The sequence below is a fragment of the Brachyistius frenatus genome, unplaced genomic scaffold, assembly GCF_029030835.1.
Source record: "Brachyistius frenatus isolate BFR_SWC_R1_liver_20210118 unplaced genomic scaffold, ASM2903083v1 Contig_23, whole genome shotgun sequence".
Classification (NCBI taxonomy): domain Eukaryota; kingdom Metazoa; phylum Chordata; class Actinopteri; family Embiotocidae; genus Brachyistius; species Brachyistius frenatus.
In genome coordinates this window covers 5202067-5221064 of record NW_027210622.1, presented here as the reverse complement: position 1 = coordinate 5221064, position 18998 = coordinate 5202067, and the positions used below count along the sequence as shown (strand labels likewise).

The 18998-nt window shown below is 42.6% G+C and overlaps 1 protein-coding gene across 1 annotated transcript in view; it reads right to left on the bottom strand.

Annotated features, from left to right (window-relative positions):
• ndst3 (N-deacetylase/N-sulfotransferase (heparan glucosaminyl) 3) overlaps positions 1-8284 on the bottom strand; it is a 42247-nt gene extending 33963 nt beyond the window's left edge. The window contains 2 exon segments of the mRNA XM_069697546.1: positions 4739-6025; positions 7867-8284. Coding sequence (XP_069553647.1) covers positions 4739-5737 — 999 coding nt within the window. The 5' untranslated portion in view covers positions 5738-6025; positions 7867-8284.
• Between the last annotated feature and the right edge of the window lie 10714 nt (positions 8285-18998).

Genomic DNA, 18998 nt, shown 5'->3' with positions numbered 1-18998 from the left:
GGGGATGAATGAAAGCAGATGTCAGGTTGCATAACACTAGAAGCATTATCCTGTTCTCCTCCGCCGTCCTATATGTCATCTTCTTTTTTTGTCTTTCCCACCTGCAACTTTGTCATTTTAAGAACAGAATCTAACGCCTCCGATTTCCTATCAAGGGGTGCATGAGTTAAATGAAAAGCACCCCACAAATTAAAAAAACAGAAAGGGTTTCTGTGCCTCTTGTAACAAAAGACCAAAATCAATCTCCTTTTTCTCCAATGTCCTTGTCTCTCCCCTGATTTTTAAATCTTTCATCCATTGTTTATGTCTTTCTTCAGGACTTATGTAATAGCATTTGGCAAAGTACAAAACGGATATGGAAAGAGCTTAGTTTGATTGACTTAAGCAATAAATATGCATCATACTTAATTAGGTCTAAAGATTAACTCTAAATGGGGCCGCACAATAAATTATTGACTGCTTAGCCAAAAAACCTTCTGTGAAATCTGAAGTGTGTTCATCTTGTGTTATGCCATTTTTGTTTCAACTTTAGCTCAGAACAAAGTGATCATAAGGACATGATAAAACACTTTAACCAAAGCCTTTATACTCTTCATTTAATTTGTCCGATTGATCCATCATGTGTCCCTGCTATGCAGTAAAATGTAAGATAACTACCTTCTTCCTGGGTAAGATGTTTAAACAGGCTTGCTATTCAGTCCTTCAGGCGATCTAGTACTTTATGGCTTATTAGGTCACATGAAAGTAGTAATTATTTGACTCGGCAAATTGAATTAAGTGATGAAAATGGCAAAAAGTGCCTTACTGTGTCTTTGGAAACACATGTTGTCGTCAATTATACCCAATTAGTCTGTTTTAGGAGGAAAAGATATGGACTGCCACAACATTAAATTGGCAAAACGCAGGGGATTTTATCTGACATGATGTCAGGCTGTCAGCGGACACGCTAATGAACACTCACACAGACATGGTGGGAGTTTGCACGAAACGTTCGAAAGTTCATATGAGGTAACTGCTCAAATCAGTTAGCCACTACTTGCCATTAGATACGTAACAGTCTAAAATATCTAGTTCAAGTCAATGCAACCAAATGTACTGAGACAGTATCTGTGTCTTGGCTTCTGAATTCATGTACAGGATGCGTGTTCACGTGCGTGTGTCGTCTAAACTTAGATGACACGACAGCAGAATACACCTCGGGGAAGAACAGAGCGAGAACGAGTTGAGAGAGGGATTTAAGGGAGGAATACAAATAGGTCGGAGATAGTGATCAATGACTCAGGCATTGAGGGAGTGAGGAGGAAGGAGAGTGGAGAGGAGAAAGGTGGTGATAAAGAGGGATCTGAAGATGAGGATCTGACACCTCCCTTAACGACCACTCGGAGGGAGAGAAGAGGAGAAAACCCGCACGCATGAATTAAAAAACACAAGCGCTGGCACGAGTATCATTGATGGGAGTTTTTGACTGGCATCATCCCTCATTCTAAGAAATGTCATCCATGGGGTGCCTCCCTGTGAATCATTCTAATAGAGGAAATACAGCTGTGTGTGTGAGTGTGTGCGCAGATAGAAGGAGGTGCAGGTATTGTTTGTCACCAGATGAACTCGTGGGGTGAGACTAATGAAGAGTGCCGAGGAAAGGAGGGTGGCATTTTAATTGGCCTCTCCCTCTCTGTCTCACTCCTCTCTCTTCCTCTCTCAGGCAGAACAGGAGATTGAATTTTGGCTTTACAGAGGTAAGAAGGGATTTCAAAGATTGGCCCTGCAAACACCTTGTTCTACTAATTGGTCAATAACACCCCCTGTTACATTCTTTGATACAATGCTCAATATAAGCTGTTTTTGAAGCACTGGGGACGAGGCAGGATTTACATTTTTCACATTAAGTGGGATTTTAATTATTCATTGTGATATCTTTTTCCATGGGGTGCCTTGTTTTGTTATTTGCTTTTAGGGAAATAAATTGATAGGGCTACATTTATACTTCCTTGAAAAGGATGTTTTGATGGACCTATCGAACACTTAATGATCCCACAAGTTGAATTTGGGTATAAACCTGGTGCTTGATGACATCATGGCCATCAGTAATTCTGTTCGGATTAGAGTTTTATCGCCCAAAAAATCTACATATTTTACTCCACAAAGCTATCACCAGATCCAGACAATTTTTTTTAACATGCAAAATATTTTTTTTCGGGACATAATAATTCCCTCAGTTCAACAGCCATTCATCCTTTTTAATAAAGAGATCTCTTTTCAGCTGCCACCTTCACCTAAAGCTAGATGCAGATTTGACATGTGGTCACCTAATATGAGTCATCCATTCAAACAGCTTTTCAGTGACAGTTTGCTAGAAGGGAAAGCACCCATCTGAAAACTAACCAACACTCAAGCAATCCCTGCATTATAACAAACATAGCCACACTGGGATCTTTTTCTGCATATTTCTCTGGCTCTGGAGCTGCATGTCTCTGTCTGATCTGCAGTCACTGGCCCCACAAACCTGACCAGTGCTAATTCTTTGATGTTTCTCTATGCTGTTCTTTTCTCACCTCGCGGCCCACCTCTGAGGCTGCTCACTGAGTTTTTCCTTCCAGCTGTCGCTCATGTGGGAATTGTAAGATGACTTATGATCTGATTTGGCACCATGCAAATACAAATGAAATGAATATAAGACGCGCAGAAAAAAATATAAAGTATATCTGTTGATCATATGATTATGACTATACATGGTTTACTTCTGCTTACACACCAGGTACCTCAAATAGGCCTTACTCAAACTTTAATCTGACAACTCTACCTGAGGCTCTCTGAGGGGAGGGCTGCTACAAATCATCATATTCCTACTCCCCCGCCACCCCTCCTCTGCTTCACCATTTCCCTCCAGCATTTTGTTTCTCTGAAATCGCAAAGTTAGCTGCTGGCTCTTCCTCTAGGCATCATATTCCAGCTCACTCTCCCTCCCTATTTCGCTTCAACTATTTTCCGTATTTTTTTTCCTCGAGTCTTCCTCTGATTTGTGATTGCCAACTATCCTGACGGAGAGAGATGAGTAGAAATGTGGAAGAAGTGTGAGTGTTTCAAATGGCATCACTCTCTATCTATCTATCTATCTATCTATCTATCTATCTATCTATCTATCTATCTATCTATCTATCTATCTATCTATCTATCTATCTATCTATCTATCTATCTATCTATCTATCTATCTATCTATCTATCTAACCACCCTCCCCTCCCCCTCTTCCTCCATCCCCATCTCCCTGCCCTTCTGTCATGGCACTGGTTCATCCTCATGTATATTTATGCTACAAAGCTGAAGAGTCAGGCAGACTTAAAATGAAAACTCCAACTAGAGAGCGCTTGCGTGCTCATTTTGTGAATGTGTACGGGCACGTCAAGATGTGCACTATGTATGTGTGTGTGTGTGTGTGTGTGTGTGTGTGTGTGTGTGTGTGTGTGTGTGTGTGTGTGTGTGTGTGTGTGTGTGTGTGTGTGTGTGTGTGTGTGTGAGAGAGAGAGAGAGAGAGAGAGACTGTGTGTGAATATGCACTCTTTTATCCTTTTTGGATACAAGCATCTTTTTTAAATTCAAGGGTGGGATTCCTCTCCACTTCGCCACCCACTGCATTCCTGTTTTTTTTTTTTACCCTCCCCATTCTTCTTATCTTTTGGCCCACTTTTAGCAACGGACAGGTGGCTCATTTTTTGTCAGTGAAACTGAAATTCTAATCTAAAGTAGTGATTCAAACAAACACATAAAAACACAGTTCCCATCTTGTATGTCCTGTAGCTGCAGTGGGACACGCAGACTCCTCTGTTCTTAGCTCATGCATGAAACCACAGAGCAGCATTAATCTCACCTTTCTTAGAGTCCCCCAACACTCATACAGACACACACTCCCACTCATGAAAGCCCACCAAAACACAATGTATTTCCCTTGAACGTCTCTGAGTGAGAACGCAGTGGGAGAGTGTGACCATTGATTTCAAACAAAACTCCTCCTGCAGAGTTTATCCACCCTCCAGCGAACCGCAAATGCTTTTTTCTCTTATAAATATTGCATTGCCACATTTATCAGCATTTCAAGCATTTGCAAATACTGTATTTCCATAAGTGTACATGTGGAGAGGTGCACGGCCGTCTGTATGTGTGTGTTTGCTCATGCAAGCGTGTGTGTTGAAACAATGGCTGTCTTGAGAGGCGGGCTGCATGGCTGACTCTCCTTTAGTTTCCCTAAGAGGAGGAACGTGGGAAAAGAGGAATAAGTGCCATTCATCTTTTCACTGGTTCATTCACTACCTCTCTTTCTCCCTCTCACCCCTCCTCTTTCTCTCTTTCACACCACATCTTTGTTCCCTTAAATGGCCTCTTTTGGCTAAACCTCCATTTGAGAGTACCCTCTCGTTGTACCCCAACACATATGCACTCGGTACACAAACATATAGAGGCATTACACACATAAGCTATTCCAAATAGCTCCTCGATGCCCTCATACTTCAGCTAAAATCCTCTGAAATACACGCCTGGAACAATTTTTTTCAGAGGGGACTCGCACTGCAATAAGTAAACCTGCTTTATCTTCACCGCTGCACTGCCATCAATTACTGTTCTTAGAGGGTTGATCGCAGAATGGAAAATCAAATCCAACACGACTAACCTGGCATGAAGTCATCCTCTTTATCGCACACTGTCTCTCTCTAACACACTTTATTGCACACCCATCACCCCCAATACCTTTACATCCTTGGCGTTCATGCGCGTCCCTTCTTTCCCCACGAAAATGTCATCTATATCCACCAGTATGTGCCGGTCCAAACCCAAGGTAAGCTTCCTGTCTGTGAGGTAGGAAATGGCGTCCACCAAGATGAGTCTGTGGAGCCAGTAGCCCAGTCCCTGGCCAAAGAGCACTCTTCTCACCCCATCATAGAGTCCCATGTCCTGTACCACTGTGGCCTGTAGGCCGAGACTAAAGCCAGGCCCTGGATTATCTCCACTGCCCGCCCCCGCTCCCTCCTTCGCCCGTGCATGCAGCACAGCCTGGTATGTGGAGTGATTAGAGGAGAATGAGGTCCAGTCCTCCCCAGGTAAGGCCCCTCGATCTGTGCCGGGTTTGGTCAGGTGGAGGAGAGGTGAGCTTGACACCACACAGCAGTCCCACAGAGCCTGGTTGGTCCTGAGCACCAGCGGTAGGCCTCGCAGTTTGAGAATGGATGGGGAGTTCTCAGTGGAGCGGAAGAAACCGATGATGCCAACTCTGTACTCAGTGCAGTATTGATGCAACAGCTGTCTGTTCCATGTATCTGCATGTGCATACTTTAACAGATTCTCATAAATGATGAGAGAATATCGTCCGCGACCCTTTTCTGTCAGCGGCGGAAGGTCACCCTTTCCTGAGGCAATCTCCATACGAAACTGGAAATGTGCTGACTCCAATATAGCCACAATGTCCTGACCCAGCTGGGAGTACTGGGACTCTACGAGCACCAGCACCACCGGTTCAGTGTGGACATGAGTGTGAGGTGGGTTGGGAGGGTACGGGTATGGGAGCTGACGGTACGGCGATATGGAGAGCGGCTGGGAGCAGGCAGGCTCGGCAGATTGTCCAAGTTGCATGGAAGGGGAGGAGTTCGTGAAGAGAAAATAGGCAGAGAGCAGGAGGGAGAGGAGACAGCAGGAGGCCAGTAAGAGCAGGAGCCTACGTAAGTGGCGACGGAATCTCACGGCCACTGTCATCGCGAACTGGGGAAGTATTGTGCGCAGGAGGAAGAGATGTCTTTTTCAGTTTGCTGGAGCTTCAAGCGTGTGTGCAAGAGTTTGAGGAATCAGAGATTGTCTTATGTGTTCACCACACAGGAGCAAAGACACTCAGGGGTGTGTCATGTCACCATGGCAGGTGAAGAGAGGAGCTGTGCTGGATGTCAGGGAAGAAAGGTCTTGATTGAGGAAATGCAGTCGAGGTTCTCTCCTTCCAATCCTCACGGAGGAATCACGCGCACAAGCGTAGCAAGAGATGATTAATATCTGCAGAGAAAGGGGACAAGGAGAAAAGAAGAAAGAGTGAATTTGTTGGGCAAGGTTGAATAGTATGCATTAGTTCTCTGTGTGCATGCTGGCGGGTGTGTGTGTACCTAGGTTGTGCCACCCTAGGGACTGTGAGGGCACAGCTGGTAACTACAGAGCTGATTGAAAACAACTTGCATCCTTAGGGCTTAGCCAACCTCTGGCACACACACACACACATACAAAATGACATCACAGTTAATAGCACAAACACAACACAAAAGTCAATCCTCACAAATAAACAGCAGCTGGTTGTGTGTTAAGATGGTAGTGTGGGGAGGTAGAAGGGAGCTCAACTAATCAGTCCCATAAAGCCCTACAGAGAATTCCTCTAATTGTGCCAAACTCTGTGCACCTCTGTCCTATTTCTGAACCTAATCATCTGAAATACTACAAAATTGGAGTTGGAATCCTTTTGCCCGAAGCACTAATCTGGGGGGAGCCCATGACAGTGCAGAGGAAATGAAGAGCTGTAGAAAGTGCAAGAATAAGGGAGGCAGAGAAAAAGAGCAGAGAGAGGAACAAAATGCAATGAATTATAGAAAGAGACAAAAAAGACCAGGATTAGCATCTTAATGTATGTGCCGGGAGCCAGAGAGAAGAAAAGATCCCACAGCATCTCTTTCTCTCTCTCTCTCTCTCTCCCCCCCCTCCCCCCATTCTGGCTTTCTACACCCTTCTTCTCTCCTTCTGTCTGTTTGAATATCAATAGTCTTTCCTCACGTTCTCCATTCTTCTTTCCGTGTTCCTTGCCGTTAGTGAACACATGCAAGCAGAAGAGGAGAAGGTCATAGAGGATGGACTCCAGTCATATTACTTCAATATAATACAAGATAATATTTTTTTTTTAAAAGAAAGAAAAGAGTAGTTTTCTTTCTTGCTCTGCCAAAAGAAGAAAGAAGAAAGTTGCAATTTTTGCTTTGATAAAATGTGTGTCATCCTAATTGGCACTTGAATGAGAGGACTATCCCAGATAAATGTGGTGGTAGCAGGTGTTTTAACATGCAACGAAAATGTGAGAACTGTCTCACCTACTAAGCAAAGGTGTATCTGAAAAGTGATTAATTCAAACTGATGATCAGAGATCTCAAAGGAGAAACTACTGTACAACAGAGATACAGCTGAGCCACTGAACTGCGCGTGAGAGCAGGTTTAACCTCTTACTATAGGTATGCATATAGCTCACTACTGAGAGCCACAGGAGGGCGCTTGAATTGGATTACCACAGGCACTGCACGTGGACGTTTTCGCCTGTTATTTAATAACTCAGTGGTATTATAAAACATCTAATAAAAAAAATAAAAAATATGTATTGCCTACAGCTGTTGTTTCAAGTATTTTGTAAAAATGCTACATGAAAAAAGTTTAATTTTAATTTCAAAATTTAAATTGGAAATATTGTGGACAATCAACAAATGTTTTGCCAGTTTGTTGTTCGTCATTTTAAAAAAAATATTGGGCTTTTTAACAATTTATTGTTATTTCATCTGCAATAATTTATAAAAGCCAAAGGAAAAGCATGCCATTTTAAAAGCAATGAAGTATCGTGGTGTTAAGTAGAAACACCAAAAAATTGGAATAAAAACAAAAGCGGTGCTAATTTAACATTTCTTCTATTCTGTTTCGACCTTCAATTGAAAATAAAGGCTAATAATAAAAAATTTAAAAAAAGAAGGCACCCGGCAGCAAAAACACCGAGGAGTTCACATTAAAGACAAATTAAGTCGTAATTCCAGAGTTTTCCATCCCGCTTCCTGATGCTGAAGTTTATGTTAAGAACGAGCACCGGCTCGCCGACTTACCTCTAACCGAGGCTGAGGCGCTGTCGCACGGCAAGAGGCGAGGCGGTAGAGCAGTGAGTGTGATGCTGCTTCTGGTGAGTCCAGGGCTCCGGTCTCGGCGGCGCACCACTCCCGTGTGTTTTGGATGCTGAGGCGATGTGCCATCTCCCCTCCTCTCTACCTCCACTAGAGCAGCAGGGGCGGCCAGCCGGAATGATCCGCTCTCCTCCCCCCTTTCATCCTTCTTTGCTTACTCTCGTCTCCCCTGCTGTCTTCTCCTCCCTCCGAGTAAGTCCACTTGCCCCTTTATCTCGGTTTATTAAGGTGGAGATTAGGCTGGAAGTAGACGGAGGGAGCACCGATATCGGGCTGCCCGTTAACGACTGACTGTCGCGCGTAAATGCTCTGGTTTAAGAGCGCCTACACAAGTGGAGGCGATCGAGGGAGAGAGAGCGGGGTGGGAGATCGAGGAGGGGAGGGAGGAGGCTCCGTTTGATTGACACAAACAGCCTTTTTCTCGAGCATCAGCGGTCACGGGCCCGGTAAAAGCTCACGGCCCGTTAGTTGGTGTTAGTTGGATGAGGGATGTCACACACCGATACGCACCGGTGCAAGTTAATGGCGCGCCCTACTGATTCGCTCGCTCCTTGCACAAGTTGTAAGGATAAAAAGAAGGAAACGGAGGAACGCCTAGAGAGAAAATAGATTTTCACAAGAATGAACAATCATGGGACTGAACACTACATTTCTGGTCAACACTATTCAAATACACTCGTGCATGTTTGTCCCATGTCCGCCCTATTAGGCCTACTTCTACACAATGTCAATCAAGCAGCCACAACTTGTCAATCATCGTGTTTTTAACTTGATTAGGTTTTCCCCTTTCTCTCCCTAGAGTTCATCAATCTCTCTAACCTACTTGCACTGACACACTCTTACTCACACAAATCTCAGTGGAACTGGAGGCCCCCTTCATTCACATTGTAATGGCCTTACAATGGAGCGTATTTAGTGTGTGTGCATGTGGTTTGTGTTTAAGAGAGGGGGCACAAGTCAGACCTGTGAGGAAAATGTATCAACGTGAACAGAGACACAGGATTGTGCTGCCAGACTGCAAACAATAACTCACCTAGGGCTGACTACACATAACTTTAAGCATGAAGGGCTATACAAACACACACACACACACACACACACACACACACACACACACACACACACACACACACACACACACACACACACACACACACACACATATAATTTGCATAATGAAGAAGGCGCATTGAGAAGAAAACCTGTTTTCTTTCTGTTATCATATTCCTTTCACTTACCCTTTACTTAATTTAAGAAATTTACACGTTCTTGTGTGATATACACTCATTGGAAATGTCCTTATTGTGGCTCTCACTTAGTGTAATGACTAAGCAGTGGTGGTGAGAAACAGAGCTTGAATGAAATATAACAGCCAAAATAGCATGCCCTACAGAATGGAATCCAGAGATAATGAAGGTTTGGATTGGAGTGCGATTGTGTTTGTATGTAAATTAGTGTCAGTGGGTGAAGTGTAATTAGAGAGGCTGTTCACCCATTTCCTCCATATTACAAGTGAAGAACCACTTCTTCTATGGTGCTAGCCGGAGACAACAACCCAGAAATGAAAACTAGACGGCTGCACGAGGGGTACCAAGTGGGCTATAATGTGGATGTGTTTCCGTGTGTGTGTGTGTGTGTGTGTGTGTGTGTGTGTGTGTGTGTGTGTGTGTGTGTGTGTGTGTGTGTGTGTGTGTGTGTGTGTGTGTGTGTGTGTGTGTGTGTGTGTGTTAACTGTTAAATTACAGGGACGGTCACTGCCACAAACCACAGAATAATAACTGCTGTGAAAGCTGAGAACAAGAGGGCATGATCACACATGTGTAAGCATATGCATTTTCTAACACGTAGCGTTACACACAGGGATGCAGTCACTCACACGAACACATGTGGGAGCACCCATAACAAAGGGCTATGTGAAAAGTGTCAGAGCTGCCATGTTCATCTAGCACTCTGACTGTTAAACAGAGGAGAGCATAGAGATAAATGAGAGAGAGCGGGAGAAACAGAGAGCGGGAGGGAGAACACTTGTTGTCTTCATCACAGGCTTTTGTTAAGTGAGAGATAAGAGAGGAGGAGCGACTGATTCCCCCTCTTCTCTGTCCCTGCTGAGAGCTAAATGGTGTCTCTGTGAGTTTCTACTCCTGTGTGAGGCCTGAAGAGAGGCAAATGGAGCTGAAGTGTAAAAACAGGGGAAGACATTATCATCATAATGCATCACATCATCGCAGGAGTCAGGGCGGGAGCCATCCAGACAGTGCAACGCTATACCCTCCTAATTAAAAACAAAAACAAAACATTGGACAGATTGTGGCCCACTTCCACTGAACACATACTGGAACTTGTGCCCTGGCACTAATAATGAGGCTCTCCTCTCCTGGCTGTTTCCACAGAGCGCAGGATATTGCTCAAACCAGAAGCTCTCGGAGATGTATCAACTCTTTGCCTCCCACAGTGTAAACAACAACATGCTCGCTTTGCTAAGGTGTGTTGGCTGCTTGATGCTGTTGCTATTTCAATGATTCCTGCTCCTTCTTTGGTGTGTGTGTGTGTGTGTGTGTGTGTGTGTGTGTGTGTGTGTGTGTGTGTGTGTGTGTGTGTGTGTGTGTGTGTGTGTGTGTGTGTGTGTGTGTGTGTGTGTGTGTGTGTGTGTGATTGAACCACCTACCCGGTCCTGATCCCTCCCCATGCCTGGAAATGTTGACAGATAGATGTTCTCTTAAGAGCTTGGAGGCTAAGTGAAAGCTGCCCCCTCTGCTCCTCATCCCCGAGCACATTAGAGGAAATATATTTTAGCCAATCAATACATTACTTGCAGATTGGTAAAATGAAGCACACACATGCAGGACAGCACACACATGTACACATGTGCACACACACAAAGATATTTTCTTCTTCCATATAGTGTATAGAATAACCAGACCTGAATCAATCTATTACTGGAATGCTGCCAGTAGTAGGATTACCATAGCAACATACACCAGCAAACTATGCTCTGCTATGAATAATATCAAATGTATTTTGTATTTCGCAGACCCAGATAAAGTGCTAATTTTAATTTAATCCATCCCACAGTAGAACATGACACTCCTATAGAAAACGTATGTCTCACTGTGATAGAAAGAAAAAATAATCTACAGTGAAAGGAGGGCTTGGTGATGATAGAGAGCAACATTTACATATTAAAAAAGAATATAAAAATAAATACCATAAGGGAAAAACGTCATTGTTTAATATAAGATTACAGATTGAAAGATTTAAAGTGTTCTGTTTTAATGTTTTAATGTATTTTAATGTATGTTCTGTATGCACCTGTGTAAAACTCTCAATGTACCAATTTCAAGATATTTTTTTGTTGTGAAAATACTGGCTTTTTTTCCTCACTCAAGAGCATTTCGGCAAGAACAGCAACCTCATTACAAAACAAGTATCGGCTAACAAATAAAAATGTATTGATTCATTTAGAAAACGTGAAATGAACAATACAATTAAATCAAACATGTGTACAAGTGAGCAGGTTCACAGCAGTGTGTTTTGATGCAAGTGTGTTTTTCTATGTGACTCATTGAAAGACAGGATGTGGTTGGCAAATAAGAACTTAGTTTTTGACATATTCAGGAACAATATTGCCTCCACACAAACAGAAACACACACATAAATGCACACACATACCCACAAGATCATGCTTAACGCCCACACATCTCTGTAAACAACCCAACACTCCCACACTTTTACAAGCCACAGACACGGGCAGGCTTGTTGCTTGTTAAGAGTGAAGAGTGCACCTTCATTTTGTATCATATCAACACTTCATCTCCCCACTGATTATTGTGATGCTTCTGACAGACAAAAAAGCACCAGGCACAGGCAAGCTAAATGTATGCAGAAGCATGTGAAGACAAACATGTGTCCGCTTGTGTTGCATATGGTCCTATCGTCATATGAGGATTTAAAAAATAGAAAACAGGAATGAGTGGAGAGAGAAAGACGGGGGAGGATGTCAGAAAGCACAGCAGTGATCAGATCGCACAGCACTCAAGGGAGGGAGGGGTAAAGTGATCCATCTCTGTCTCTCACTGACCTTGTTCACTCTCGCCAAAAACCTGACTTACAACCCCAAACTAAATATGATATCGCCTCTTTTCTGCCCCCCCACCCCCTCGTTCTCTGGTAATAAATCGTGTTGTAATTACCAGGCAAGATCAATAACAGTCACATCACTCCTCTCCTCTGCTCGTCTCCCTCGTCTGCAACTGACACTAACGTGTTCATCCCTCGCTGTGTGCCACCATCACAGATCTGTGAGTGATAGATCGGATCCTGTTTCGTCTGTATACACACAAACACACATGCAAAACACAGGTAGACACTCAAAGGCTGCACACACAGGCATGAACCCAGACAAGCACAGACAGACATGGACACTCAGAACCACAAGTAGGAGAGCTGCACGCCACAGGAATCAGGCCATAGGTCTCAGTTGCTATTGGAGACGTCTCTTCAGTTGAGCAACCAACAGAGTTACCTTCCTCTCCCAGAATAGATCACTCGTCCCCCTATCTAATGAAACAGTGGACAAGAATGAGACTCACATGATCAGTGTGAACTTAGTAAGTTTATCTTTGACAGAGTGTGAGGGCATATATGTGCGCGTGTGTGTGTGTGTGTGTGTGTGTGTGTGTGTGTGTGTGTGTGTGTGTGTGTGTGTGTGTGTGTGTGTGTGTGTGTGTGTGTGTGTGTGTGTGTGTGTGTGTGTGTGTGTGTGTGTGTGTGTGTAGTGTGCATGTGCACGGGTGTCGTTTCCATGCATAATCATGCGGGTGTAATGATGTTTAATAGGAAATTAAAAATATCCTGGAGAGCAGGAGCAATTTTCACACCTCAAAATTGCTGACTGGTATTATTCACTCACACCCACACTTCCATACACTTGAAGTGTGTGCGTGTGTGAGAGTGTGTGTGTCCCTCTGCATATCATATCAGCATGAGGGCTGAACAAGGATGGTTTGACTTACACATTAATTTATCTGCAGCCTTCAGGGGAGTATCCGAAACATGAGAATGTGAACAGAAGGTGTTTTCAATGTTGTGGTTGACATCCTGAAACCAAACTCTCTCCCACATGTTAAATGCACCACATGAATTCAATCTTCTCTACATGACCCAACTCTGTTCACAACACAAAAGAAAGAAAACACTTAGCCTGATCACAGTCTTAATAATCAAATGTCTTTGTTCGTGGTGGGTGGATGCTGCCTATTTAAAACTTATTTTTTCCCCAAATGAACCACTATTTAAGTTTATATTTACTGCTGCTGTATTTATAGTATTTTGTGTTGGCTTAATTTTGCTTTTGATTTTAAATGTTTAGTTTGCTCTTTTCTCCTTATGATAAAGTCTATTTGACTGTTTAATTCTGATTAGTTAATTGCATCACTTTGGTCAACTTTTGTTATGTTTAAATGTGCTATATAAATAAATTTGACTTGACTTCATGTTGTCTGGAGCTAATCAATAAATATTAAATTATTTGTAGATCTGTTCAGCACAAACCAAAGTTTGTTAACATATTCAATAATGTGCTGCCATATAAAACACACGTCTGCACATTAACCATGGATGGAAGTTATGGAGTCTGCTACTAAGTTGATCAGATAGCCCTGACTTATTAGGTTGCTCCTGTCAAAGCTGACATTGCCAATAAAGTTCCCCTAAAACTGAGCCACCATACAGGAAGCGACACATTTCACACCACATTTGTAGTTTCACGCATCAAAATCAAGCATAAGCCCAGCAGGTTCACACTTCACTAGCTGAGATATTTTCCAAGTCTTGAAAAGGCTGATTCAAATAAAACACAAGCTTCCTCACAACCTTTTATAACAACTTTGGTCAATATTGCTGAAGATCTGTCGCTGTGGGCGAAGGCGACAATGTGTGGAAAGTTACAGAGCTTTAAAAGTGCAATATTAAAGATCTAAGTCCTGTCTGTAATGCCAATTTGATGTTGAGCAGGGAAAGTGTGTCACTATGGCACCCAGTCGGCCCTCATTCCGGCTCTCAGAGTTTCAGCAGTTTGGTATAAAATTGCTGTTGATTGTACAGTTAGATTATAGACCCAGTGGTGGATCACCTAAAAAAATAAGATAACCCTACAATTTATGTTTTAGTTTGCATATTTGCATTTTCAGCAAAAGCATAATCGCTAACAGCCACAGCAAAACCATGTATCGTGAGTATTTATAATACTCCCTTTGGTATACACAATCTTGTGACTTCCGATTCATCTGCAACCTAATTAGATGCTAAGCCAATACATTGTAATCTTTGTGATATTGAGTTTTTCCTTCATATCTTAACAATACATCAGAGGAAAATCCAAGAAGTTCCAACAATGTCCTGTTATCTCTCTGTCATTATGCCTTTGCATTTCCAGCATTACCCATCTGCTAACTTGCTAAACGGTTAGCCTCTGTGGCTTCTAGACGTTGTCTATGTTGCAGCTGCTAAGCAACAGTGTTCTCACAATTGAACTAAGTGAACGCCAAGCGTACGGTGCAAATGAATTCCATTTGAAGGCAGCATAACAGAAAATTAGAATATCCAATTATATTTCTACTTCCTCTCATGTTGTTCTGAGTGCAGGTTGGACACCACAGTGACTCACTGACGCCTCTTAGTTATGTAGGGTGACAAGACGGGATGGGGCTGACATGTCAACTTTAGTAGACATCTCTCTAACATAATACTTATAGGCTGGATGTATTGGACATAACATGAAAACTGTTATTTCTTCACCTTATGTTGATGATTTAGTTATTATTTTTAAAACAGGGATTATTTCTGAACTCATAATCGCCATAGAAGAAGACATTCAGCCGCAGGCACAAACTCACAAGCTCCTGCATCAGCAGCAGCCTCCACAGACCAGAGTTAAAGACACTTTACTTCATGACTAAAAGGGCACTCAGTCAGTTTTACACACTGAGATCAGTTTACATCGGCACAGTTTCCTAGGTGGCTCCAGATTCTCAACAAAAACTGCAACTACAGGCTTTTTTTGGTTCTTCACAGTTGCATTATATTTTTCAAAAACAACTATTGTGAGATTTTTGCAAGTGCAGACAAGTTCACAATGTTTCAAATATGTCTTAAAACAATAATAACGGGCACATTTTACCACTGAAACAGATTTTGACAATCCTTGCTCCTGCTCATGGCCATGTTAGTATTGCGAGACAAAATCCACTCAACACTGAATCCTCACTCAGTGTAAAATGTTTATCTGAAGGTAATATAAAACTTCAGCAGTCTGGGTTAATAAAATGAAATAGACATGTGCTCATACAAAATTCACCGTGTTCAAATTACAGGGCAGCAAGGAGGGGTTTAGCGCCACTGAAAGAGACCTGAGTTTCTCAAGTAGCGACACAATTTGGGGTTGGGTGGGGGTCTTGAGAAACAAAAAAAGTAACCATTTCCATTTCAATTGCTACAATAAATGATAGAAGAATTGTTTTTAAAGTCAGATCAAATCAGATCTAATACGCAGTCATCAGTAAACTTTAGATGTAAGTGCACAGCTCTAAACTGGTTAATGAGCCTGTCCCTCTCTGCCTATATAAAGCCTGTGACATGATTAATCATGTGGATGGTGTTTTTATTTATTTATCACGGCTCATGGACTACTTTCATGTGTTATAAGTGCAAAGATTTGGTGTCAGAGCCACAATTTTCAAAAACCGGCTGTAGCTCATTTGGTCCAGCTGCCTCTCCCTCATCTCATCAACGCCCTGCCATTGCAATGTTTTCAAGTAACGATGAATGAATCATGAAACAAATTAGTTATGAATCAAGAAACATGCCTAGATTTCCTATTAAGTATTAAGCTTTTATTTTCCCATTTCATATTTTGTATTAGAGACAGCAGTAACTTAATGAACCTCTTTCAATGTAACTATGTTAAGAATTATTTTTTCCGTGGCCAGTATGAACGGGAGGATGGAGACCAATGTTAAAATTGGCACCCAACAGATGTAAATAGCTTTAAGCTTATCCTTTTCTGCTGTACTCCTTCAGGGATGTCACCCTAATTCTGGACCTAAAGTGCTGTTGATGGTTGTATTTACTCTAATGTCCACTGTCCAAAAGAATCATAGTCAACCAGGAAAATAATTTGCCAAAAAGAATAATACACCTGTAACCACCCAAAAGTTATATCTCGCATTATCATAAAGTACTTCAATCATTCACTGGTGCTTGCATGTTAAAAAATATTCTTTAGGTTATGCACTTGAGTTTATAAAACTCACCAAATATCAAGGCAGGAAAAGAAGAGTTAAAAAAAAAGGTGAAAAGAAATGAGTGAAAAATAGAGGTGAGAAAGACAAATCCTCTGTTTTACTGCAAATGAAGATGTACAACTGGGCACATGTGTGCCCACACAGACACATACACACATACATGGTAATGCACACACATAGGATGAGATCTGCAGAGAGTGTATGATTAACTGTTCTGTCAGACCTGAGAACTCTCTGGGGCGGGAAGGGCAGCAGAGGGGGAAGGATGGAACAGAGGAGGGGGTGAACTGGAAAGGGATGGAGGAGTATTAGCATGGAGGCGGAGGTCTCTGGGGTCTCTGAAAGGAGGTCTCATGGGTTTGTGGAGGCAAGTTAGAGCCAACTGTTACTTTTGCGGAACTTGTGTGTTGCTTTATTTTTGTGCACGTGCAAAAGAGTGAGTTATTTTGAGTGTTCGCAGAACCCTCCTCACAGATTATCTTCATTGCAATCTGTATGCAGAGCAGAATGGCCACGGCAGTATGGAATGGAAAGTTTTTGATGAGGTGAATGATTGTGTGTGTATCCGTGTGTGTGTGTGTGTGTGTGTGTGTGTGTGTGTGTGTGTGTGTGTGTGTGTGTGTGTGTGTGTGTGTGTGTGTGTGTGTGTGTGTGTGTGTGTGTGTGTGTGTGTGTGTGTGTGTGTGTGTGGCCCTTATCACAATTTTGCACTGCAATAGAGTCAGAATGGTTCAACTGAATCTCCCTCTTTCTCAACAAATCAGAATGGCAGAAGTGGAGCTGAGGACACACACACATGCTCACACACGCACACACACATCGCTACTCCTCTATTTTCTCCCATTCGTCACAGGGCTTGTTGTTCTAATGCCACGGATAGGTCTGCGTTCAGGGTTCCCATGCTGGGCGGCTTTGCTCATAATGACTGGCGTCTCCACATTTCTCACCGAGTGTGGGGGAATAGTCTGACAGAGAAAGTGAGAGGCTGACAGAATATTTTTTTTTGAAAACATAATTAACAAATACAAACTTGAAAAGTTCGAACTGACAGCCTCTTGTTATCAAAGTGGGTGTCTAGTTATTGTGTTTCTTTACATTTGTAGCAGTTGGGAAATTATTTAAGTTGCTGAACATAACTCAAAGCTCAGAGGGAGAAATGAAAATCATCCTGCAAACCTGCAGCCAGCAGAGAGAATCTGCAGATTGTTTACAATACAACCCTAAATGCATACACAAAAACACCAAACACAGCTTCGGGATGAATTTGAACACAGTACATAATGCAATTATCCTTCAGAGAAAAGATCCTGTCGTGCATTTTGTAACCGAGACAATACAAGACCTAATTAATGCACTAGTTATAAAAAAACAACAACTTAAAACTAAAATGAGACAAAGAGCATCTCAGCTTTAGTTTTCCTTTCTTCTGTGTCTGCCCCTCATTAGTTTTTCCTCTATCTCCCTTCTTCCTCTCTGCTGAAGTCTCTCCTTGCACATAACATTTTGCCCCACTTCAGATACAGATCACAGTCCTACATAGTTCTTCTGGTTGCTGAATGTTGCGTATGAAAGGGTATTGTTTGTCCACTTCAGCTGATATGGCCTCGGAGCTGTAAATCACCAGTTACTACTTAGCTTACTAACACTTCATTCAGGAGCCGGGCACAATAGATCCACAACACATTCATTCACCCACTCTCTCACTCCCGCCCTCCTGCTATTCAACTTTACTCTCCTCCTGCATTTCCCCTTTTCTCTGTCTTCCCTCCTGCTACGCTAAGCTGTTTTCTCTCCTTCCCCCTCTTTCTTCAGCATTTCTTCCCCCATCAATTCCACCACTCTAGTTCCTGATGTGGTTTTGTCTGTTGTAGGGGCCAACCGTTTCCCATGCACCTGCTTGGTTGTAGACATGTCAGATTGCACACACAGGCTTGCGCATACACACAAATGCATGCACAAAATCTGCTTCAATTTATCCTTTTAAAAGTTTGGCCTGAGCTTATGAGTGAATTTTAGGCCAGTAGATTCCATCTGTTAAGAGTGTCAGTGCGTGCCATTGTTGTTTGCAAAACGGCCAACACACACACACACACACACACACCATCCAAACTCACAGATCCAAACAGCTCGGCAGTAAGAAGCATCACTTCTGATTGGTTTTGACATTTAAGCAATCGTTTCTTATTGGCTGTGGCACTTCCAGAGTATGCAGTTTCACTCCCTATCTGTTGGGTGTTAAAGCAGTGATAACCGCACACAAACCCACACATGTGCACACAAACATGCATGCAAAGAACACCAGCATTGACTGTCAGGCGCAATCACCTCAAAGCATGCTCCACGTCCACACAGCAGGTAAAAGCAAGGAAAGGAGAGAGTAAGAAGAAAGAGAGAGAGAGAAAGAGAGAGAGATGCCAAGCAGTGATTTATGACCTGAAAAGACAGATTAACTCCACTGGCTGCCTAACTGGCCCTGAAACAAGCTGAATTACAGCCTGGACCAGGAAGAGAGGAGAAGCAGAGAAATGGAGGAAGAATGAAACTGAAAGGTCAATAGTATGGCAGGATTGAGAAAGAATAGACGACAAGATGAAAGAACAGATTGGTATGAAGGAACTCAAAAGTGAAAAGGTCAGAGGTAAAGAGGAAAAGATAGATTGAAGACAGCAGGGGTAAATAGAGATTGAGAGCGGTGTGCTTCGTCCAAAAAAACAGACTCCGGTAGATGTGGATTTTGTACTTGGCCCAAAAGTTTGT